Source organism: Pelodiscus sinensis, chromosome 21 (genome assembly GCF_049634645.1).
Source record: "Pelodiscus sinensis isolate JC-2024 chromosome 21, ASM4963464v1, whole genome shotgun sequence".
Taxonomy (NCBI): Eukaryota; Metazoa; Chordata; order Testudines; family Trionychidae; genus Pelodiscus; species Pelodiscus sinensis.
In genome coordinates, this window is record NC_134731.1 from 2,001,645 (window position 1) to 2,025,715 (window position 24,071).

The following is a 24,071-nucleotide window of genomic DNA, read 5'->3' on the forward strand; positions in this document are numbered from 1 at the left end:
GGTGTTACGGGGCCGGGCCGGCCCCTGCCCACAGCCGGGCAGCCTGACAACAGCAACGCCTGCTCTCCGGGGCCCTGGTCTCCCTCTCCGACCCCCGCAGGCTCCACGGCTCCTGCTGCCACGTGCCCGGTGGGGCAGCCAGGCCAGCCCATGCCAGCCCCCTCTCGGGCCCCTTCCAGCGCTACGGCCGGCAAAGCGACTCCTGGCAGGCAACAGCCACTACGGCGGGCTGAGATCTGCCAGCATCTGACTGTTGCCTCGCTGGCCTCAATGGACCCGGAGCCAGGGAAGGGCGAGGTGTGGCTGGCACCAACCGGGCAGGCCACGCCGGGCTCACCCGCGGCTGGCACCGACCAGGCAGGCCACGCCAGGCTCACCCATGGCTGGCACCGACCGGGCAGGCCACACCGGGCTCACCCGTGGCTGGCACTGACCGGGCAGGCCACGCCGGGCTCACCCGTGGCTGGCACCGACCGGGCAGGCCACGCCGGGCTCACCCGTGGCTGGCACCGACCGTGTAGGCACGCTGGGCTCATTTGTGGCTGGCACCGATATGACGGGCCACGCTGGGCTCACCCGTGGCTGGCACCAACCGGGCAGGCTACGCTGGGCTCACCTGAGGGCATTGTCCGTGGCAGCCAGCAGGTAGTAGAAGACGTGGAAAGTGGTCTCGTTGGCCGGCCGCCTGGTGACCCGGAGCCTCTCCAGCAGCATCGTCTGGAGCAGTATGGAGAGATGTGAGCAGGCTGGGCCAGCACAGAGGCGCAGATGCCTGCCCACCTGGCACGCAACACCAGTGCACAGCCCGACACGCCTGGCCCTGCCGGCACCAAACTGGCCCAGCCTGGCCTGGCGACTCACAAGTGGGCAGCACCCCGGGGAGGTTCCGCCTGGGGCTGCTGTGTGTGCCCAGAGCCTGGCTCAATGGGGCCCAGCGCCCCTCGGGGCTACCCCCAGGCCAAAGCTCATTACCACAGCCTGTTCCCATTCCAGCAGGGCCTGCCAGGGGCTCTGGGCAGGCAAACTCCCCGTCCCGCTGCGTGCCAAGCCCTCCTGCCTCCCCGCCAGCGACTGGATCTGGCCTGCACCCACAGCGCCGCCCCTGCCATGTCTAACCCCAGCCCGGGGGCGGCAGTGACTTCGGTTCATACAAACACTGCCGAAGCAACGGCCTCCCCGAATCTACCCCTGCAGCTGATGAGCAGGCCCTGGGCTGCGCCGCGCCCTCGCCATGCCGGGGCAGGGAGAGATGCCTTGTGAGGAGGCTAAGCCTGCCAGGAAAGGGAATCCGGCCCCCGGCCGCCTGGCTGCGCCAGCTCCGGCCAGAGCAACAAGGGCCCCGAGCCCGCCCCACCTGCGGGGCACGTTCACCTCCGCTCCAGAGAGAGGGGAGTTCTCCGTGCCCCACTGGACACCCAGCTTCCTGCTCCCAATACCCAAGAGTCTCTCCAGCTGAGCCAGCCACATGCCAGGGTCAGCCCCAACTGGGAGCCAGCTGCCAGGCCTGTCCAGTGGGCACTGCCCAGTGCGGCTCAGCCCCTCGTGCCACGCCCCGGCCAGCTGAACCCCGGCCCCTCCTGCCCCGCCCTGTCCACTGCCTGCTCCCTCTCACCTGCATGGAGGCGGAGGCCACCTGGCCAGCCTGATCGAAGTCCAGCGAGAGGATCTGGGAGAAGCGCGTGGCGTTGCCGTTCAGGCTGGTGCTGCAGTTGCCGAAGGCCTCCAGGATGGTGGACAGAGCCTGCCACTTCTCAGCTGCGGGTACACGCGCTGGGGGTAAGCACACCTCCGCCGGGGCCCAGAGGGCTGGGGTAGCTACAGAGCCCGGGGCCCCGGGCGCCCGCGGGGAGGGACCGACTGGGCACAGCAAAGCAACCTCTTACCGGGAAGTAAATGCAGAGCTGGCAGGAGCCCCCAGTGTCCCGGGGCTGCCCCAGGAGAGCACTGCCGGGTATCACCTGCTGTGACGTAGTGGGGGTACCTTGCCGGTCGCTAGGCTTGGGTTGTGGGTGACCCCCACTGGCTGCTGTCGGCAGCACGGCCCAGCAGGGCAGGGGATGAGTCATTATGCAAGGGGGCTCCAAACCCGTCTGACCAGTGATCTCCCAGGGAGCGGAACAATGGGAAGAAGGGGAGTGGAGCCCTGGCTGGGGGCAGGGCTGGAAGTGAGGGAGGTTTCTGTCTGGGAGCATGGAGGAGACAGCCTAGGGAAAGGGGCTGGAATTTAGGGGACAAGTTTCCTTCATCTCAAGGGGGGCTGAGGCATCCTAGGCCTGCCCTGGAACCAGATCACATCTGTGCTGGGCTGTACCCTGGAGAAGCAATAAACTCCCTCTGTTCTACTGGCTGGGGGAGTCTGTCCGTGCCACTACGGGGGTGCAGGAGACGGGAAAACCCCGACGCGCCATCACACCTGCCTAGCCAGGCACTGGCGAGAACAGGGCCGGGCCGGGCCGGGCGATGGAGCGGAGCAGGGCCGGGCGGGGCGGGGCTATGGAGCGGTGGAGCAGAGCAGGGCCGGTCCAGGCTGCGGAGCAGAGACAGGCAGGTCGGGCCTGTGGGGGGTGAAGCGGGGCCGGGCTGGTCAGGTTGGGGCTGGAGAGTGGGGCCGGGCCGGTTGGGACTGGGGTTGAAGTGGAGCAGGGCTGGGTGGGGCCGGGGTGAAAGGGGGGCCGGGCGGGGTCAGGGTCGAAGCTGGGCGGGGCCCGCAGCAGAGCAGGACCGGGGGCGGGGCCCGCAGCGGAGCGGGGGCGGGGGCGGGGCCCGCAGCGGAGCGGGGGCGGGGGCAGGGCCCGCAGCGGAGCGGGGGCGGGGGCGGGGGCGGGGGCAGGGCTGAAGCGGAGCAGGAGGGGGGCAGGGCCGAAGCGGAGCAGGAGGGGGGCGGGGGCAGGGCCGAAGCGGAGCAGGACGGGGGCGGGGGCAGGGCCGAAGCGGAGCAGGAGGGGGGCAGGGCCGAAGCGGAGCAGGACGGGGGCGGGGGCAGGGCCGAAGCGGAGCAGGACGGGGGCGGGGGCAGGGCCGAAGCGGAGCAGGAGGGGGGCAGGGCCGAAGCGGAGCAGGACGGGGGCGGGGGCAGGGCCGAAGCGGAGCAGCTCTGCACTCCCTGCTGCCCCGACCCAGCTGGGCGCTCACCTGAGAAGACCTTCCCTGTGCTGCCGGCGATGGTGGCCAGGTACTGGACCAGGTGCTGGCAACTGGTGGTCTTGCCGCTGCCGCTGCTGCCCAGCAGGACGACCGCCTGGTCCTGGCGGCTCATGAGCATGGTGCGGTAGGCGGCCTGGGCCACGGCATAGATGTGCGGGGCCATGTCTTCCCGCCGGCACCCCTTGAACATGTGCATCACCTGGGGGCAGCGCGCGGGGCTGGTGAACTGGGGCAGCGCGGGGCAGCCCTGTGCCCACTGCCAGCCCGCTGCACCCGCCCCCAGAGCAGCCGGCCTCCCGCAGCGCTCCGGAGTCAGAGACCAGCCAGCCGGGCTCCGCAGCCGGGGAGACCAGCGCTAACGGCCACTGCGCCCCACGCGAGAGCCCTGGGCTGTGTGCCCTGCCCCATAGCGCCTCAGCCCCCGCCAGGAGCAGGGCACGCACCTGGGCTCTACCTGCTTCCTGGGCGTGCGGGACCCCGCGAGAGCCCTGGGCTGTGTGCCCTGCCCCATAGCGCCGCAGCCCCCGCCAGGAGCCGGGCACGCACCTGGGCTCTACCTGCTTCCTGGGCGTGCGGGACCCCACGGCGGGCGCAGCGCTTACCTTCTCGGAGTACATGGAGGGGGGGCTGAGCGGGTTGACGACCAGCAGGGCGGGCCCGGCGTAGGTGTGGCTCAGGGTCCCGCCGTAGCGCTGCCGCAGCGTGTGCAGCACGCTCGACTCGTTGAGATAGACCAGGTTGGCCAGGTCCTCCACCCGGTCGCAGGACGGAGGGTTCGCCTGGGGACGCGGGAGAGAGGCCAGGCGGGGTCAGGCAGAACACCAGTCTGGGGGGCTCAGGGGCCTGTGAACCCCTCCCCCCAAGGGCCCTAGGCCTGCATCAAGCCTACGCTGGGCTGGTCCTCGGAGACGCAATAAACCCGTTTGCTCTGCTGGCCGGGGAGAGTCACACCCGGCTGCGGACGGGGGTGCAGGGCCGGGGGCTTGTCGCAGAGCGTTGGGGTCCCCGACACTGCACCCCCACCCGCAGCCAGACGGGACTCAGCCGGCAGGGGGACAGGGACACAGCGCAGCTGAGCAGCGATGTTAGCACAGGAGCCAGGGCAGGCGGCCTTATTCCTCCCGGGCCCTGAACCCCCTTTCCTGCCCTAAGCCCCCTCTGACTGACTCTTCCCCCAGGCCCCTCCCCCAGCCTGGGGCAGCCCCGCCTGCCCTTTGTCTCCCTTGTTATCCCCGGTCTGGCCCCCAGGTGTCTGGCCCGATACACACCTGCAGGGAGTCATGCCCAGCCCCTCCCCCCCATGCAGAGAGTGCTGGGGGGGGACTGAGGGACACACACAGCACAACAGAGCAAAGAGTGAACGTAACAACCCCCCCACTACGGCACACCCCTCACCTGGCTGGCTGTGGCAGGGGAACACTGGGGTGTCTGAGGGGAGGTGGGGGATGGGTTAGAACCTCTCCCCTGTGTGAGGGGGGCTGGGGGGCACAGGGAGCACTGGGGTGTCTGAGGGCAGGTGGGGGATGGGTTAGAACATCTCCCCTGTGTAAGGTGGGGCTGGGGGGGCACAGGGAGCACTGGGGTGTGTGAGGAGAGGTGGGAGATGGGTTATAACCTCTCCCCTGTGTGAGGGGGGCTGGGGGGGCACAGGGAGCACTGGGGTGTGTGAGGAGAGGTGGGAGATGGGTTATAACCTCTCCCCTGTGTGAGGGGGGCTGGGGGGGCACAGGGAGCACTGGGGTGTGTGAGGAGAGGTGGGAGATGGGTTATAACCTCTCCCCTGTGTGAGGGGGGCTGGGGGGCACAGGGAGCACTGGGGTGTCTGAGGGGAGGTGGGGGATGGGTTATAACCTCTCCCCTGTGTGAGGGGGGCTGGGGGGGCACAGGGAGCACTGGGGTGTCCGAGGGGAGGTGGGGGATGGGTTATAACCTCTCCCCTGTGTGAGGGGGGCTGGGGGGCACAGGGAGCACTGGGGTGTCTGGGGGAGGTGGGGGATGGGTTATAACCTCTCCCCTGTGTGAGGGGGGCTGGGGGGCACAGGGAGCGCTGGGGTGTCTGGGGGAGGTGGGGGATGGGTTATAACCTCTCCCCTGTGTGAGGGAGGCTGGGGGGCACAGGGAGCACTGGGGTGTCCGAGGGGAGGTGGGGGATGGGTTATAACCTCTCCCCTGTGTGAGGGGGGCTGGGGGGCACAGGGAGCACTGGGGTGTCTGAGGGGAGGTGGGGGATGGGTTATAACCTCTCCCCTGTGTAAGGTGGGGCTGGGGGGTACAGGGAGCACTGGGGTGTCCGAGGGGAGGGGTCGTGCTGCTTCCTTGCTTGGGGTGGCTGGTTTGGGGCCTTAAGGGGGGACCCCAGGCTGGGGCTGAGCCGTTTGCCTGCCCTGCCCCCCACGAGGGTCCGGGGCTCCCACCTTCTCCACGTCATCCTCGTCCACTTCCAGCAGGGTCCCATCGTGGTCCAGTCTCACCTGCACCTTCCCCTCGGGCAGCGCGCTGGCGTCCTGGGCTCGCAGCTGGCTCGCTGCCCAAGGAACACACCAGGCGTGAGCAAGCTCCGCGCACCATCGCCCCCCCGCCTCCGTGCACGGGGACACGCTGACCCCTAGTGGCGGAGCTCTGGCGCTGCGGCCAGGCGGCTCGGCACAGGACATGCAGGCGCCAGGGGCCTTGCTGGGCACCGTGCCGGGCCCTACAGGGGCGGAGCCGCTCTCACGGCAAAGGGTCCCTGTCGCCGGCGGGTCAGAGCCAGGCTGGGCGCCCCCGTAATGCTAGCGGGCGAGCAGGGTCTAGCCCCACGGTGCGGCACTGCCCGGCGGCCAAGACCCCCATACTCACCCAAGGAGAAGCCATCCCTGTGCACCAGCCAGACCTTGTCTGTCTCATACCAGGCCTCCTCCGCAGCGATCTGCTCCTCCGTCTTCGCCTGCCGGGGGGGAAGGGCAGGGGTCACGGCACGGGCTGGGGGACTGGCCCGGCCCAGGCCGATTCCAGCACCACCTCTGCCCCTGCGCCCCCCACCACTGGGGCTGTGTGAGCGGGCCCTGCCCCGTCCCAGGCCCCCGCCTGGGGAACAGCCAGACCCCGGGGGCTTGGCGGGGGGTAAAGCTGGTCCCTACTGCCCCACAGGACAGCGCCTGGCAGCGCCCCATGCCCCCATCCAGCGCAGCCGGGGTGACAGCAGCGCTCACCAGCCTCACGTCGGGCCGGGGGACTGGCCCGTTACCCCCCTCCCAGCCGCAGCCAGGCCCCCGAGAGAGCAGGGCCGGGCAGCCGGGAACGCAGCCCCCCACCGTGCAGCCTCACGCAGGGACAGCCCCGAAACGCCAAGCCACAGGACCCCGCGCAGGGCAAGGAGAGCACAGCACAGCCGCCCCGCAACCCAGCCCCCGAGCTCACAAAGCGACCCCCGCCATGCGCACAGGGCCCCCACGCCGCCTGTTCCTGGACGGGGCTGCCCAGGGCCATGCGCACAGTCCCCCTCCCCAAGCCGCCTGTTCCTGGACGGGGCTGCCCAGGGCCATGCGCACAGTCCCCCTCCCCAAGCCGCCTGTTCCTGGCCAGGGGTGCCCAGGGCCATGCGCACAGTCCCCCTCCCCAAGCCGCCTGTTCCTGGCCGGGGCGGCCCCAGCTCATACGCACAGGGCCCCCCCACGCCTCCCTCATGCCGCCTGTTCCCGGCCGGGGCCCCCCCACGCCTCCCCCACGCCGCCTGTTCCCGGCCGGGGCCCCCCCACGCCTCCCCCACGCCGCCTGTTCCTGGACGGGGCTGCCCAGGGCCATGCGCACAGTCCCCCTCCCCAAGCCGCCTGTTCCTGGCCGGGGCGGCCCCAGCTCATACGCACAGGGCCCCCCCACGCCTCCCTCATGCCGCCTGTTCCCAGCCGGGGCCCCCCCACGCCTCCCCCACGCCGCCTGTTCCCGGCCGGGGCTGCCCGGGGCCATGCGCACAGGCGGGGCAGGAGGGGAGCTGCATCCAGCCAATGCCCGGACACCCGCAGGGAGGCTGGGGCGGTCGAGCAGCCAAACCTGGGATGCAGCAGGGGCCGGGCCGCAGGTGGCTGCCGGGGCATCGTCTGCCTGTCCCTGCGGAGGCCAGCGGGTGAGAGGGAGAGAAGGGTTCAGGGTTAAGGCCTCTCGCCCCCGCCCCCCAAGGCGCAGAGAGCAGGAAGCCGCTGAGAAGCGAATGGAGGTGAAGGGGCTAAAACCGGCCGACCTGCCCCCGCCATGCGGCCCCACAGGGGTCGAGGGGCCCAGGCTGCCGTGAGGGGCGCAGTGACCAGCAGTGCCCGGCGCTTGGCGGGGCGGGGCCGTGACCTCCAGTGCCCCCTGCTGGGGAGCCCCCGCCCCAGCCAGCCAATGTGCTGGGAAGACGAGGCGCTGGAGGGGGGGCTGGGGAGGGGCGAGAAGGGCCTGTTCTGCAGCCCAGGCAGGGACGCCCCCGAAGGGCGAAGGGCCCCCGGCCCTGCCCAGACGGCGCGGCTGCACGGAGCCCGGCATGGGGGCTGGGCCGGGCCGGAGGACGAGGCTCCAAGGCCCAGACAGGGCGGCACACTGGGCGCAGCAAACCCCAGCTGTGCCCGGGGACCCCCCAGACCGGGGGCTCCGACCCACGGCCCCGCCAGCCCGGCAGGGGCGCAGCTTCCCCGCCGACCACCGGGTGGCGGCACACAAAGCAGCTAAGCCAAGTGGGCAGCCCGAGGGCGGGGCGAGGAGCAGACGGGCGCCCCTGGCCAGGCTGGGGCGACGCGCTGAGAGGTGGGGCCGCGTGGGCGCGGCGTTATTCAGCCCACGGGCCCTGAGCGGGGAGGACCGGACTGCGGCCCGCGTGCAGCCCCCTGCTGGGAAACGGCTCCCAGCCGCTCCCACGCCCGGGCCTCCCGCCCCCCACTGAGCCGCATTTCTCGTCGCGCCCCGCGGCCGGGCCACCCCCTGGCGTGAGCTCCCCTCGGCTCCGGCCCAGAGACGAGCAAGTCAGTCTGCAGCCAGGGACGCACGGGCAGCCCTTGGGCAGCTCCGCAAGATGGGCAGCCAATTCCCCCCCGCAGGCGTGCCGGGCCACCCGGCGCCTAACCCAGGGGGTCCACCCGGCCTGGCGCACGGCAGCCGGCGAGGAGAAAGCCTTACGCTCCAGCAGGAGGCGCGGGCCCAGACGCCGGCCCAGAGGCAGACAGGTGGCGGCGGGAGCTCGGCGGCGGGAGCAGAGCGCTCCGGGGGGCAGGAGTACCCTACCTGGCTCTGAGTGGGCACGGAGGCCCCCGGCTCCAGCTAGCGCAGCAAGGCAGGCGGAAGGAAAAGAGAGAGGGGCAGATAAGCAGAGTCGAAGGAAACAGCCCGGCCAGCGACCCCGGAGGGGGCCAGCCCCACCGCCACGTCTCAAACCGGCTGCTTGCCCCACGGCGGGGGCAGCCGAGGAACCACCCACCCGGCTGGGCAGCAGCTGAGTCCCAGCGCAGCCGCCGGGGGCAGCAGGAGCCGCGCTGCTGCCCCGGACTCGGCCCAACGCCCGTGCGGGGGCAGCCAGGACCGAGGCGCCCAGGGCGTGAGGCCAGGCTGGCTCGGAGCCCCGGGGCTGCAGGCCGCCCCCAGGGCACCCTGCCCCCCCGGCCCAACGCCCGCCTGAGTCTCCCTCCCGCTGGCCAGGCTGGGTGTCGGAGAGCCAGCGCTCTAGCCGGGCCCACCTCTGAGCCCGGCCCCCAGCCTGCAGGAGGCGGGTCACCCCCTGGCAATCCACGGCCCTGCTACAGGCCAGGCCTCGCACGGCCGGCACCCTCGGGCCCCGAGCCGCGCCGAGCCAGACACCCCGCCGGCCCACGGGGGGTCGCTATTGTCCAGCAGCATGGCTGGGCTCTGGGGAGACATTTTGGGGTGACCTAGAGCGCAGACACGGCCCAGAGCCCGGACTGGGGGCGATGGACAAACTTCATGGGACGGCGGGAACCCTGGCCCCCCCCGGCGAACTCCCCCCGCCGGACCAGAGCGCTTCAACCTCCACTCCCAGCACGGGCCTGCCCCGAGCCGGGGCCCCGGAAAGCCGGCAGCGCTGGTGGGGTGCGCAGCTCCAGAGCCCGGCTGCAGACCCGCTCACGCGACTCCGGGCCCCCAGGCCAGCTGGCATCAATGCAAGTGAAGGCCGGGGGGGCCCCGTGCCAGGCTCGTCTCCCCCCTCCCCTCCGGAGCAGGGGCACCAGCAGAGCCTGGGGGGCGGCAGACACCTCGGGGGAACGCCCTTCCTCCAGCAGCCTGCCCAGCGCCCCTCTTCCACACCCGGAGCAAGGCAGCCTGGCCCCGAGCCAGCCCAGCTCCCGCCCGCCCAGGAGCCAGAGGGCCCTGCTGTGCAGAGAAGGGGCAGGGAGCAAGCGGGCCCCTCCTGCGTGGCAGGGAACCAGCTGCCGAGCCAGCCCCCAGCTTGCGTGGGAAGCGGGTGCGTAAGTGCTGCACGCGGGGTCTGGGGAGGGGGCACATGGGGCTCCGGGCCTCCAAGGCGGAGACCAGGCCCGGCAGCAGGGCCGAGAGGCCTGAGGTGCCTCCGTGCGGCAGCTCCCCGGCCCACGGAGACGCCCAGGGCAGCGAGACGCAGCCAGGCAGCCAGCTGGGTCCGGGCGGGTGGCACGGGTGGGGCAGGCGCATGCACGCGGGCACGGGGACTAACTCCTGGCATTACAGACGCCACGAAGATCCTCTCCAGCCTCCTGTGAGCTTCCTCGGCTGGGCTCAGCTGGGAACCGGGGCCGGCTTCAGCCTAAAGGGCAAAGCAGCGTTAGTGTCGCCCGGCGAGGCGGGCGGGTGGGCAGCTGCTTTGCAGAGGGGGCGCAGGGCGCAGCTGGAGCCCGCACACCGAGGCGGAGGGAGCATGCGGGGGGGCGAGGGCTCGGCGCTTGTGCCGCACGCTACCAAGCTTGGGCAATAGCCTCCCCCTCACACCCAGGGCTCCCTGGCCCCCAGGCCCTGCCGGGGATGCAGGCTGCCGCCCGCCCGCCAAGCCTGCCCTGTCCAGACAGAGACCGGAGCTGCCTTGCTCAGTGGGGGGAGGGGTATCTAGGGGGGCTGAGTGTGGGGGGGAGGGACTCTGTGGCCCCTGGGGCGGTAGCTGCCAGGCTGTTGGTGCCAGCAGCTCCCAGGCCAGCGCACGGGGGCTCAGCTGCGCTCGCACGGCACAGACCCGTTTGGGCTCCTGCGGTCTGCACGCCCCAGCAGCCTGGGCTCAGGCCCCGTGTCATGTTATCGGACTCTAAAGATCACTGCTACGCCCACCGGGGGGGGGGGGGGGGTGTTGCCCCAAACGTTGGTACAAAGGGAGCCATGTGGGGTGTCAAATGAAAGCCTATCTTCTACGGACTAATGACTGGAAGGTATCTTCTACCTAATGACTGGAAGGTAGCCAATGTGACACCAATATTTAAAAAGGGCTCTAGAGGCGATCCTGGCAATTACAGACCGGTAAGTCTAACTTCAGTACCGGGCAAATTAGTCGAAACAATAGTAAAGAATAAAATAGTGAAGCACGTAGAAGAACATAATTTGTTGGACAAAAGTCAACGTGGTTTCTGTAAAGGGAAATCCTGCCTTACTAATCTGTTAGAGTTCTCTGAAGAGGTTAACAAACATGCGGACAAGGAGGATCCAGTAGATATAGTATACAGGCAGTCCCCGGGTTACGTACAAGATAGGGACTGTAGGTTTGTTCTTAAGTTGAATCTGTATGTAAGTCGGAACTGGCGTCCAGATTCAGCCTGTTGAAACTGAGTTGCTCTGTCCCGGGCTTCCTGGAATCAGCCTCTGATCAGTTTCAACAGGCTGAATCTGGACGCCAGTTCCAACTTACATACAGATTCAACTTAAGAACCCCAGGCGTCCCCAAGTCAGCTGCTGCTGAAACTGATCAGCGGCTGATTCCAGGAAGCCTGGGGCAGAGCAACTCTGCCTCGGGCTTCCTGTAGTCAGCGCTGGTCAATTTCAGCAGCGGCTGACTTGGGGACGCCTGGGGCAGAGCAGCTGGGGTGCTGCCGGGTTGCTCCAGTAGCGCCAAACCTCGGTGCTACTGGACAAACCCAGCAGCACCCAAGCTGCTCTGCCCCAGGCGTCCTGATTCAGCCACTGCTGAAACTGACCAGCAGCGGCTGAATCAGGACGCCTGGGGCAGAGCAGCTGGGGTGCTGCCGGGTTGGTCCAGTAGCACCCAGAGCGGCGCTGCGGGACCAACCTACAGCGCCCCAGCTGCTCTACCACAGGCGTCCGGAGAAAAGCCTGGTCTGCTGGGGGGGGGTCGTACTAGCTGCGCCCCCCCCCCCCCAGCAGACCAGGGAGACACGGGAGGCGGACCGAGATGCACCGCGGTCCCGCCGCCCGGGTCCTCCGCGGCTTTGCTCCGCAGACCAGGGAGACGGGGAGCAAAGCCTCTGAGGACACCGACAGCGGGACAGCCGCGGCGCGTCTGGGCTGTCCCGCTGCCCGCGTGCTCCGCGGCTTTGCTCCCTGTCTCCCTGGTCTGCTGGTCTCCAGCAGACCAGGGAGACAGGGAGCAAACCCCGTTCGTAACTGCGGATCCGACATAAGTCGGATCCGCGTAACTCGGGGACTGCCTGTACTTATATTTTCAGAAAGCCTTTGACAAGATCCCTCACCAAAGGCTCTTGTGTAAATTACATGGTCATGGGATAAGAGGGAAGGTCCTTTCTTGGATTGAGAACTGGTTAAAAGACAGGAAACAAAGGGTAGGAATAAATGGTAAATTTTCAGAGTGGAGAGGGGTAGCTAGTGGTGTCCCCCAAGGGTCAGTCCTGGGACCAATCCTGTTCAACTTATTCATAAATGATCTGGAGAAAGGGGTAAGCAGCGAGGTGGTAAAGTTTGCGGATGATACCAAACTGTTTAGGATAGTCAAGACAGAAGCAGACTGTGAGGGACTCCAAGAAGATCTCACCAAACTGAGTGATTGGGCAACAAAATGGCAAATGAAATTTAATGTGGATAAGTGTAAAGTAATGCACATCGGGAAAAATAACCCCAACTATACGTACAGTATGATGGGGGCTAATTTGGCTATGACAAATCAGGAAAGAGATCTTGGAGTTATCGTGGACAGTTCTCTGAAAACTTCCACACAGTGTGCAGCGGCGGTCAAAAAGGCAAATAGGATGCTGGGAATTATTAAGAAAGGGATAGAAAATAAGACCCAGAATATCTTACTGCCCCTGTATAAAACTATGGTACGCGCACATCTTGAATACTGTGTACAGATGTGGTCTCCTCACCTCAAAAAAGATATTTTGGCCTTGGAAAGGGTTCAGAAAAGGGCAACTAAAATGATTAGGGGTTTGGAACGGGTCCCATATGAGGAGAGGTTAAAGCGACTAGGACTTTTCAGTTTAGAAAACAGGAGACTGAGGGGGGATATGATAGAGGTCTATAAAATCATGAGTGGTGTGGAGAGGGCAGATAAAGAAAAGTTATTTATTAGTTCCCATAATAGAAGAACTAGAGGACACCAAATGAAATTAATGGGTAGCAGGTTTAAAACTAATAAAAGAAAGTTCTTCTTCACACAGCGTGTAGTCAACCTGTGGAACTCCTTGCCAGAGGAGGCTGTGAAGGCTAGGACTAGAACAGAGTTTAAAGAGAAGCTAGATAATTTCATGGAGGTTAGGTCCATAAAAGGCTATTAGCCAGGGGATAAAATGGTGTCCTTGGCCTCTGTTTGTCAGAGGCTGGAGAGGGATGGCAGGAGACAAATCGATTGATCATTGTCTTCGGTCCATCCTCTCTGGGGCACCTGGTGCTGGCCCCTGTCGGCAGACAGGCTACTGGGCTAGATGGACCTTTGGTCTGACCCAGTACGGCCGTTCTTATGTTCTTATGACTGTGCACAGGCTATCCCTGTGACTGCACAAGGTCTGTGTGTGGAGTTACACGTGCCCTGTGTGAGGCGGAGCAGTGGGCAAGCGGGGCTCAGCCGACGGCTACGCTAGTCAGCAAGGGGCCGATGCGGCTCTGGGTGCCAATCCGCACCTGAGGAACGTCTAGATGTCTGAGCCAGCCAGGAGAGCGGCTGCTGACTTGGGACACCAGGGTAGGTCGATGGACCATGTGACCGTATCAGGCCAAAAAGATGCCAGGAGAGGGATATAAGGGCCACGTGGCACCCTCCATGGGGGTCTTCAGATTGGCTCCGAATCCCAGACGCAGCCTCGCAGGGAACTACGGGCCGGGAAGAACCGTGGACCCATCCCGACATAGGATGTAACCAGAGACTTTAAAGCCAGCAGCTGTAACCTCTCTGCGAGAGCCTGCGTCGAGACCTGGGAGGTTCGCTGCACGTCGTGTGTGATACTTTAACAACCTCGCTCTCGTGCTTTTCTCTCTTGCAGTAAGAAACCTTTGGATGGCAGATTCTAAAGGGTTGGCCCAGCGTGATTCGTGGGTAAGATCCAGAGTGTGAATCGATCGGGGACTGGGGCTGGTGTCTGGGGACCGGAAGAGCCTGTTCGGGGTAGGTGAGGTTGGGGTCTATAACCCCTCACCTGTGTTGGGCCCGGGGCTCTTAGGGGCACAGAGAGAGCTGGGGTGCCAGAGGGGTTTTGCTCGTGAGGCTTCTGGCTGGCCAGGCAGGCAGCTGGAGCGCTCGGTGCGGCTGGTTTGTGGCCTGTTTGGGAAGGGCCCCCAGTCTGGGGCTGCACGGAGCCCCGAGTTTGAGCCCTGAGCGGTGCCCAGATCCAGCCCGGCCCGTCACACCCCGTTTGTGGACATGCAAGTGGCCCCAGAGCCACTGTGCCAGGCGCGCCCCCCGCTACTGGGGGCAGGGCACGAGCCAGACAGCGCCCCAGAAACCAGGCGCCCCCCTGGGGACAGGCACCCACAGCCTCTCAGCCATGCCTAGGGGGGCCTGATGCCCCACGGACGGACGCCAGCCCCTTGCCCCGCCCAGCCGCCACTGCCTGAATGATGGGCGCCCTCGCGCCAGCCCCGCCTCTCGGGCACTCGAGCACAGAGCCTCGCCGGGTGCTGCCTCCCTGACCACAGACCGACCGCCTGCCGGCCTCACCCCCCGCTCACCGCACACGCCGGCTGGGGGGGTCCTGCCGCAGCGTCCGGGGCAGGCAGCTGCGTCTCCGCCGGCCGGGGCTCCTGCGTGGGCAAGCCGGGTCAGTCGGGGCAGCTGGCGTGGGGGGGGTCCTTAGGAATCCCGGGAAGGAGACCCCCCCTCCGCACAGCGCATGTCGGGCCTGCGAGGTCGCCCCACGCCCGGCCAGGGGCCCGGAGCTCACGCTCCAAACTGGCAGGGCAGCACGATCCCAGGGCCACCCAGCGCCGTGGGCAGGAAGGGCCCCGGCTCCGCGCCTCGCCTGAGAGCCGAAGGGCACCCAAGAGGGGCCGGGAGAGAGGGAGAGGCACTAAGTGGCCCGGGCTTGGAGCAGCGGGCCAGGGCACAAGGGCCTGGCTCCCCCAGACACCCGCCCAGCCTGCCCCGCGAGCCCCTGTAACGCAGCGTCTCAGCAACGGGGAGGGCGCGAGCTCTGTCCCCCCACCCCCAGCCGCCGCGAGGGCCGGGAGGGGAAAGGTCCCAGCTCCAGCCCGGACCCGCACACTGCCAGGAGCAGGAGCACGCAGCACCCCCACGCCCCTGTGCCCATGCGGAGCGGAGAAAGGTCAGTCGGGCCCGGCCCACGGGCGCCCAGCGCTGGAACAGAGCCGAGAGTCACCCCCATCCCCGCAGCACACAGTGCTCACAGGCAATGAGCGGTGACCGCCGGACGCACACACGGCGCTCACAGGCAATGAGCGGTGACCGCCGGACGCACACACGGCGCTCACAGGCAATGAGCGGTGACCGCCGGACGCACACACGGCGCTCACAGGCAATGAACGGTGACCGCCGGACACACACGGCGCTCACAGGCAATGAGCGGTGACCACCGGACGCACACACGGCGCTCACAGGCAATGAGCGGTGACCGCCGGACACACACACGGCGCTCACAGGCAATGAGCGGTGACCGCCGGACACACACACGGCGCTCACAGGGAATGAGCGGTGACGGCCGGACGCACACACGGCGCTCACAGGCAATGAGCGGTGACCGCCGGACGCACACACGGCGCTCACAGGCAATGAGCGGTGACGGCCGGACACACACGGCGCTCACAGGCAGGTCAGCGGTGACGGCCGGACGCACACGGCACTCACAGGCAGGTCAGCGGTGACGGCCGGACGCACACGGCGCTCACAGGCAGGTCAGCGGTGACGGCCGGACGCACACGGCGCTCACAGGCAGGTCAGCGGTGATCGCCAGACGCACACGGCACTCACAGGCAGGTTAACAGTGATCACCAGACGCACACGGCGCTCACAGGCAGGTTAACAGTGATCACCAGACGCACACGGCGCTCACAGGCAGGTCAGCGGTGATCGCCAGACGCACACGGCACTCACAGGCAGGTTAACAGTGATCACCAGACGCACACGGCGCTCACAGGCAGGTTAACAGTGATCACCAGACGCACACGGCGCTCACAGGCAGGTCAGCGGTGACGGCCGGACACACACGGTGCTCACAGGCAGGTCAGCGGTGACCGTCGGACGCACACGGTGCTCACAGGCAGGTCAGCGGTGACCGCCGGACACACACGGCGCTCACAGGCAGGTCAGCGGTGACCGCCGGACGCACACGGCGCTCACAGGCAGGTCAGCGGTGACCGCCGGACGCACACGGCGCTCACAGGCAGGTCAGCGGTGACCGCCGGACGCACACGGCGCTCACAGGCAGGTCAGCGGTGACCGCCGGACGCACACGGCGCTCACAGGCAGGTCAGCGGTGACCGCCGGACGCACATGGCGCTTACAGGCAGGTTAACAGTAATCACCAGACGCACATGGCGCTCACAGGCAGGTCAGCGGTGACGGCCGGACACACACGGCGCTCACAGGCAGGTCAGCGGTGACCGCCGGACGCACACGGCGCTCACAGGCAGGTCAGCGGTGACCGTCGGACGCACACGGCGCTCACAGGCAGGTCAGCGGTGACGGCCGGACGCACACGGCGCTCACAGGGAGGTCAGCGGTGACCGTCGGACGCACACGGCGCTCACAGGCAGGTCAGCGGTGACGGCCGGACACACACGGCGCTCACAGGCAGGTCAGCGGTGACAGCCGGATGCACACGGCGCTCACAGGCAGGTCAGCGGTGACAGCCGGACACACACGGCGCTCACAGGCAGGTCAGCGGTGACCGTCGGACGCACACGGCGCCATGCACTGCGGCCAGAGCACACACACTGCACGTACCTTGGCTTGTCTCTGGGGCTGTGCCTTGGGGTCCGGCCCCGCGGGGGGGCTCTGCGGCTGGGGAGGTTTCTCCGCCTCGACCTTCTCCGCTGGCCGTTGGCGGGGCCGGTGCGGTTTAGTTTTGCTGCGGGACATCAGGCTTCGCAGCCCCACCGAGAGCTCGTCCTTGGAGCCCGTCCCCTTGGGCTCCGGCACGGCGGGGGGAGACGCCACCCTCGGGGGAGCCTTCTCGTCCTTCCTGGCCGGCTCAGGGGACTTGGCATCTCTCCCCGGCTCCCTGGCGCTGCCGGCGTCCTCACCAGGCAGGACTTTGCGCACCACCTTCCGGACCACCCTCACCACTCGCCGCCGGGACAGGCCCTGGCTCTCCTCGCCCGGGGGCTCCGGCTGGGCCTCGGCGCCCGCCCCAGGGGCTCCCAGGCCATTGGCGGGGTGGGCCGGGGCCGGGGCCAGCGGTTGGCTCTCGCCATTGAGCAGCGGTTCTGGGCTCTTGGCTCTCTCCGGGCTCCGGGCCCCGGGCAGCTCGCCTGTCCCTTCTGACTACAGTGACAAACACACGGGCACGTTACAGGAGGCCCCCTTCCCGCGCCCCGCACACACATGCACACACGAGCCCCTGAGCCCAAGCCTCCCGGGCACGCGCCTCGCAGGGGACGGAGACGAGACGTACCGGGCGCCATCCCGCGCCCATGGGCACCAGCAGGCCTGGGCCGGGGGTCTCTCACTACTGATAGTGGTCAGGGCGAGCTCATTCCGAGACCTCGGCTTGGGAAGAGCGGGAGGGACACCGCTGCCCCGTCCCGGAGCCAGGGGCAGGCCGCCCCACAGCTGGCTTTGGGAAAGGGGCACGCTCCAAAGCGGAGCGCGAGCTGCGCCGGGGGGCACTCCCCGGAGAGGGCTGGCTTCGCAGGCCGCTGCATTCCGGCCAGGGACACCCGCCCCAGTGTCACATCTCCGGGTCCGGGCAGAGGACGACGGAGCCGCGCAACCGTAGGCGCCGGAGCAGCCAACACCACAAAGCTGCAGGACCCCTGACCTAGCAGGGCCAGGCTGCGCCGCTGCCCTTCGCCAGCTTGCTGGGCGCACGCAGGGCAGGTCTGTTCCCCGGACGCAGCCCCGTCGCCCGCACGGCTCCCGGCTCAGCTCTCCGATGCCCTGTAATTCGGGGGCCCACCTGGGCGCAGGGCTTCGCACTCAGCCCCTCCGCGCCTCCGAGTCCCCTCCCAGCCGGCCCAGGAGAGAAGCGGCGCCGGCGGTGGAAGGGGAGCAACGAGCCGTGGAGGCTCCGGCTGAGCCGGTCGCCCGGGACGGGGCTCCAGGGGGTTCCCCTGGCCTGGCAGCGGGTGAGGAACCCCGGTGAAAGAGCCTGGCTCCGTCCCTGCAGCCCGAGCGGGGTGTTCTCCAGCAGGGATACTCCTCCTCCCCTGCCCACCCCGCCTCTCCAGCGGGCCCCAGGCACTGCCCCCAGCCAGAGGCAGCTCAAGGACCCCAGTGTCTCGCTCTGGCAAGCGGCTCCCCGGCCCAGAGCCAGGTGCCTCCGGGAACGCGGCGCATTCGCCTGGGGCTGAGCTGGGTGCGGGGACCTGACGGGCCAGGCGCAGAGCCCCGGGACGCGCGGGCCGGCGGCTCACGTGGGAGCCAGGCTCCGGGAGCCGGGCCCTGCCTAGTGACTCAGGGCGCTGGAGCCACTGAGGTGAGGGCGTGACCGAGGGGCCGTGGCCCCACAATGCTGCCTGTGCTCGGGGTCTGAAGCAGGGGGCTCGCCAGCGCCTGGCCTGGGTCTCAGCGCCGCTGTCCTGGCCTGGGAGTTAGCTCCAGCGGGCTGCCACGCTCATCCCCCCGCCCCACAGACACTTACTGCCCCATCCTCCTTCCCAGGCATTTTCCCAGGCAAGAGTCTGTCCTCGTCCTTCACCTGAGGGGTAAGCAGAGAGGAGGGGCACGTTTCAGCCAGAACTCTCGGGGGGGGGGAGGCTGCCAGGGTTCCCCCCACAGCGCACAAGACCAGGGCTGGGAGGGCCAAGCTGCTTTCCGAGACTTGGGAGCTAGCGGCTCCCATGTTTGTACCAGGCGCAGCTGTGAGCCCAGGAGTCCAGGCAGAAGCAAGAGCCCTGGAACTCCCTGCTGCAGGACCACAGGGCACCGAGCTTAGCTGGGTGCGTGCCAGTAGTACATTCAGAGCCCAGCAAGGCCGGGGGCTTCCCCCACATTCGCAGGCACTGGGGACAAGCGCAAAACCGTTTCCCAACACGCCCCGGCCTGCTGAGGAGGGGGAAGCTGCGATGCTGAAAGACCCTCCCGCCCGGCGGCTTCGGAACAGGGCCCTGCCCCGGTGGCTCAGCTGCTCTGGGCAGTAACATGCCCACGTGCTCCGGGCTCGCCAGCGCGGGAGGGGTTGGTTTGCAGCGGGTGACGTGGCTGGCAGCGAGCCACGAGGGTTCCTGGCTTTCTGCGGGCGGCTCAGTTTAGCTCTGACAAGCGAGAGGCCGAGTGCTGGGATACGAGCTCCCCGCGCTAAATGTCACCGGCTAATCTGCGCCGGCCAGCCCCCTGGGGACGCCAGCACGTGATGGGCAGGCCTTATTTAAACCTCGCAGCCACAGGGGCCCGTGTGCCTGGGCCCTGCCCCACGGGGGAGCAAGCCATCGGCCACCGTTTCACCGAGCCACGCCAGGCAATGCCCGACCCGCAGCCCACGGAGACCCGAGCCCCTCCCACGGGCACCGCCGGGCCAGGAGCGGGCCCGCAGGGAGAATTGGGGCCCAGAAAGCCTAGAAAAGCTTCCCCACGGCACACGGCCAGGCCCTGCCTTCGCCCCCCTCTGGCAGCTGACCCAACTCTGCGCCCGACTGGCCCATCGCATCAGCCCCCGCCCCGCCCCGGGCAAGGGCCACGTTCCAGCCCCCTTCGGCGCACGGTCGGGCCCGCGCTGGATTAGTGCAGCACCACTCAAGCCATGCACCAGTCGCGTGACCGGGGTCCCCTCCGACAGCCCGGCACCGGGGGAACTCCCCCCCCCCCCCGCTCCTGGGAAACGGGTCTGGGACGTCCCGGCTTCCGCGCCTCCCCACCGCCCAGCACAGCTGGGCTCCCTCATGGACCGCGGCAGGGCAGCCTCTCCGGAGCGTTTCCACAGCGCCCCAAAGAGCCCCCCCGGCGGCACAAGGAGGCCAGCGCACCTCGCCCCTGGGGGTCCCGCTGGCCAGGGGCAGCGGCCGCTCGGCCCCCCCCTCTGCCACAACGGCTCCTGCCGGCTGGGCGCGGCCCCACAGCAGCTGTGGGCTCTCCTGCTGGCCCCCCGGCCCAGGCCACCAGAGGGTCCCTGCGGTGCTGCCGCTCACACGGTGTTAGCAGCCACACACGAGCAGGTACCAGGCAGGTGTTAATCGGGGGGAGCCGCTCCCGGTTTGCTCAGACCCCAAGGCGGGACCCCCCCCCTCCGTGGGATCTCACTCCTGCCCCACGTCAGGCCGAGGAGCAGCACGGCGGTTCGGAACTCAGGGCCTGGCTGCATGCTGGGCCGCCCCCCCCAGCACCCCCACCGGGCAAGCTCCCGGCCCTCCTGGCAACATGCTGCCGGCACCGCCCACGGCGCCCGAGGCCGAGCGGGCCGGACGAGACTTCCCTTCTGTTCCCAGAACGCAAAGCGCGAGGAGAAGGCCATGGCGGCGTCGCATGGAGCTCGAACCGGCACCGCTGCCCTGACTGGGAGGAAGAAAGGGAAACGGACGTCAGAGCCGCTCGAGCCGAGCGCGGGGCCGGGCCGGGCCTGGGGAGCACAGGCTGAGAGACAGGCAACAGGGGAGCCCGGCAGGGAAATTCAATCTGCCACGCAGGGGAAAGGGGAGGACGCAGGCAGGGGAGCCGGCCCCCCGGGAGACCAGCCACGGGGCCAGACAGCTCCCCTGCTACCTCCTGCCCCCCTCGCTGCCTCCAGCGCCCCAGGAGAACCCGGCCAAACGGACAGAGCCCCAGCGGCCTGGGCTCAGCCGCCGGCCTGGCTGCCACGCGCTCCCCCAGCGCCTCCGCTCCCGGGAAAACGCTAACAGAGCGCAGAGCTCTAGCGAGTGCCCCGTTACGCCCTGGGGGGGGCGCTGCGCCTCCGCCGACTCCCGCTCAGCACCGGCCCTCAGCAGGAGCCGAACGGCGCAGCGTCCAGCGGGCCGCAGCATCCGCACCAGCTCCACGGCAGGAGGCAAACTGCCGAGGGTACGACACGTCCGCGGGGCCTGGAGAGGGACCCCGCTCCCCAGCCGAGCTCAGCCCCGCCCTGGCTCTAGCCTGTGGCACCGCGCGTGGGCCCAGAGCCCGCCCGCCCCCGAGCGCCCTGCCCAGGAGCACGCCGGGCTCGCGCCAACGCGGACGGCACCCCGCTGCCAAGGCCCAGCCCGGCGGTACCGCGCCCGACGAGGCAAGCGCCGCACCACCGCCCTGCCGCCGGTCCCCACACCCCAGCCCGGGGGGCACTGAGGCCTCGCCGGGGAAAGTGCCCCCCAGGGAGCACAGCGCTGGGCACAGCCGGCCAACCCCCGCGCACGTCAGCCCTGCCCCGCTGGAGGGAGGAGCCGGCCCTGTCTGGCTCTGTGTTCCTGGCCTGGGCACTAGCAGGGAGGGGTGGCCCCGAACCCGGCTTGGCTCACCACTTATTCTGACCCACACGCTCACCACTTATTCTGAGCCGCTGACTACGGGCCACGTGCTGCTGGCTGCCGACCACCAGCACCCACGGGGCGGGGCGGGGGAGCCCTTTGGGGGAAGGGAGCGGCTGCCGGGAACCTGAACGTGTTCCACTGACCACACGCTGACCACAAATTGGGACACCCCTGTGTGGCTTCCTGCTTCTGGCTCCGCCCGACCAGCCCCAGCCTCCCCCACAGCCCCAGCCTCGCACAGAGTAACCCGGGGGCCCCCCCCACCCGCCCAGCGCACCTCAGCTCCGCTCCCCGCCCCACACTGCAGGGACCAGGGCAGAGCTGCGTAGTGCCCGCTGGCCACGGCGACCCCACGGGCATGGGGCAGCCCCACCACACCGCCACGGCCAGGCAGCAGCAATCAGTGCTGGCGGGGGGGCACTGGTGCCCCAAGGCAGCCCACGGCCAGAGGCGCAGCAGAGCCTGGCATGGCCCGGATCACCCCATGCCCACCGGGGGGCTAGCCGACACCCCACTGGCAGGGTTCCCTGGGGCTAGGACCTGGGGCCACACGGGGAAGCTCCCCTCGCCCCGCACACCGACAAAGCCCAGCTGCCTAGGCTGAGCCAGGGCCGGCCAGGGACCGGGAGCCAGCCGCACGGCTCCAGCCCGCCCTGGGAAGCAGCTAAAAATAGGCGCCGTCCAACGGTGGCCAGCTGGCCGCCCCTGAGCCAAGAGCCCCCTCGGCGCTGCGGGCCGGCCCCGGGCACTGCGGGCAAGGGGCAGGGGCCCGGCCCTTACCTGGAGAGCCCTGTGCCTTGCCAGGAAGGGGCCCGGCAGCGCCCGGGAGCGGCGCGCCGAGCAGGCAGCCGGGCAGGGGGTCGGCGGCGAAGAGAGCGAGCGTAAGGCGATAGGGACGGCAAGTGTCAGTCCCCCCGCGCGGCAGCCGACAGCTGGGCTGATACAGCCACCCTAAAAATAGCCCAGGAATGCAGCCTGCCCTGCCCCCTTCCCCACTCGCCTGGGCCCGGCCTCCGTGTGCACACATGGAAGAGCCGCGCCGGGCCGCACCGCGGGCCTCGCTGCAGGGAGAGGAAGTGATGTGGGCGTCTGGCAGCCGGGCTGCTGGAGCCGCTCTGCGGAAGGAAACCCTCCTCCGAGGGAAGCCCGCTGTCGGCTCCGTGGGGAGCAGGGCCGGGCCCCGCCGCGCTGGGCAGGCTCCGTCTGCGGACGCCGGGCCCAGGCCTGTGCCGGGGGCGCTGGAAGGAAGCGGTGACCGCAGCAGAGGGAGGGGTCGGTAGGCAGGCCCGGCGCAGCTGGGGACAGAGCACACACCCAGCGCCCGGTTCCCAGCGTCGGTGCCATGCACCCCCGCTGCGAGGCACACCGCCCCGGGGCGCCAAAGCCTGCTGGCCCCAGCCTGGCTCACGGGGGTGCCTCCCAGGCACGGTCCGGCCGGAAGCCCACGTAGGGCCTGTGCCCGGCGTTTGGCCCGCTTTGGTCAAACCCCCCACAAAGCCTCGGGGGCCCAGCGGCGCCCTGCCCCGCCTGCACGCGGTGGGAGGGGACGGGGGCGTTTACGCCAATCCCCCGAATGGGAGCCCTGCCAGCAGGCCGTTGCCAGGGCGAGAAGCCGGCCGGGGTCTCAGCTCTGCACAGGGGGAGGTGTGACGGCGCGTCGGGGTTCCCCGGATCCTGCAGCCCCGTAGCAGCCAGAACAGACTCCGCAGCCGGTAGAACGGGGGGTCTATTGCGTCCCCAGGATCCAGCCCAGCACAGACGGGATGTGGGTACCGGAGTCAGGGCCAGGCAGCCTCAGAGCCCTTGGGGGAGGGTCCATCGCCCCCCCAGACCCTCAGCTAAGGCTGTTTCCTTCATGTTTCCCAGCCAGCCACTCCCCTGAACCCCGGTGTCCGTCTCCCCCTCCCTCCCTTTGTCTCCCCCCTGGGAAGAGCCTTGTTCCCTGCCCAGGCTGGGCCTGGGTGTCTGGGCCAGTCCCCGTGTGGGGGAGTCCGTGGGAATCGCAGCCCAGCGCGGGGGACCCGGGTCACAGAGCAGACAGCAGCCCCCCCCCCCCCCCCCCCACGCACAGGAAGACTATGCCAAGAGCGTCCCAGTCCAGAGCCCTGCAGCCGCCTCCGCGCTAGGGGGCTGGCCAGGCACCTGGCCAGGGACACGCCTGGGGTCCGGGTCCCCAGCGAGGGAGGGCAGGTGGCAGCGCTGACACCCAGCCCCTGCAGCTCACCTGCCCGAGGTGGCACAGCCCCCCCCCAGCACGAGGACGGGGCTCACGGGAAGGCACAAGAAGCGTGAGCCGTTCCAAGCCCGCTGTGGCCAGCAGATGGCGCCGGCCTCCCACTCGGCGCTCGCACCTGCAGAAGTGAGGACGTGCACACACACGTACACGCACGCACGCTGCTGGGGGGGGCACGCCCCCCGCCCCGCCCCTCGGGGGCTGGCAGAGGTCAGGCCATGAGGCCCGGGCTGCTGGGACAGACACGCCAGGCTCCATCTCCGCATGGAGAGGGGCCACGGTGCCACCAGCTCCCCCCCCACGCTGCCCCCGCGCTGGGACCCTTCGCACCCAGTACCGGAGGGGCGAGCGGCCCAGGCCACGCTGCCGAGCCCCAGGGGCCGAGCAGCCCCCACCCCAGAGGGCAAGAGCAGAGCATGGTGCACCAGGGCGGCCCACGGTGCCAGCCCTCGGCGGGAGGGGCCCCTCGGGGTCGGGCTCCCCTCCCGGCTCCAGGAACACGCCTGTTCCGCAGCGCTGCCCCGCAGGGCCCGGCCTCCTGGAACACGGCTCCTTGGAGGGAAGGCCCAGCCGTGGCCATGGCAACGGAGGGGATACAGCCCGGACGATGAAAGAGATGGGGGGTTCCCCCACGCTTGCTGCAGTGTTTCCCGAGGGGCACCCAGCCACGGGCAGCAGGGGGTGCCACGCGACCCAACAGCCCAGGGGGCTGCAGAGACCGGCCTTGGCCCGGGCCCGAGGGAGTCGCCCCCTCGTGCAC

General features: G+C 69.0%; 1 protein-coding gene across 24 annotated transcripts in view; it reads right to left on the bottom strand.

Annotated features, from left to right (window-relative positions):
• MYO18A (myosin XVIIIA) overlaps positions 1 to 24,071 on the bottom strand; it is a 93,983-nt gene that overhangs the window by 51,489 nt on the left and 18,423 nt on the right. For 6 of the 24 annotated variants that reach the window (XM_075904558.1, XM_075904557.1, XM_075904549.1 and 3 more), the window contains 9 exons: positions 9,797 to 9,886; positions 8,272 to 8,412; positions 7,174 to 7,230; positions 5,983 to 6,070; positions 5,559 to 5,668; positions 3,747 to 3,923; positions 3,133 to 3,343; positions 1,613 to 1,755; positions 617 to 717 (listed from right to left, as the gene is read on the bottom strand). In XM_075904558.1, the coding sequence (XP_075760673.1) occupies positions 617 to 717; positions 1,613 to 1,755; positions 3,133 to 3,343; positions 3,747 to 3,923; positions 5,559 to 5,668; positions 5,983 to 6,070; positions 7,174 to 7,230; positions 8,272 to 8,412; positions 9,797 to 9,886 (1,118 nt within the window). Of the gene's footprint in view, positions 1 to 616; positions 718 to 1,612; positions 1,756 to 3,132; positions 3,344 to 3,746; positions 3,924 to 5,558; positions 5,669 to 5,982; positions 6,071 to 7,173; positions 7,231 to 8,271; positions 8,413 to 9,796; positions 9,887 to 14,196; positions 14,269 to 16,426; positions 16,967 to 18,284; positions 18,341 to 20,050; positions 20,132 to 21,858; positions 22,012 to 22,078; positions 22,270 to 24,071 lie in introns of those variants that run through there. The other 18 variants (XM_075904563.1, XM_075904564.1, XM_075904542.1 and 15 more) reach the window with 14 other exon arrangements.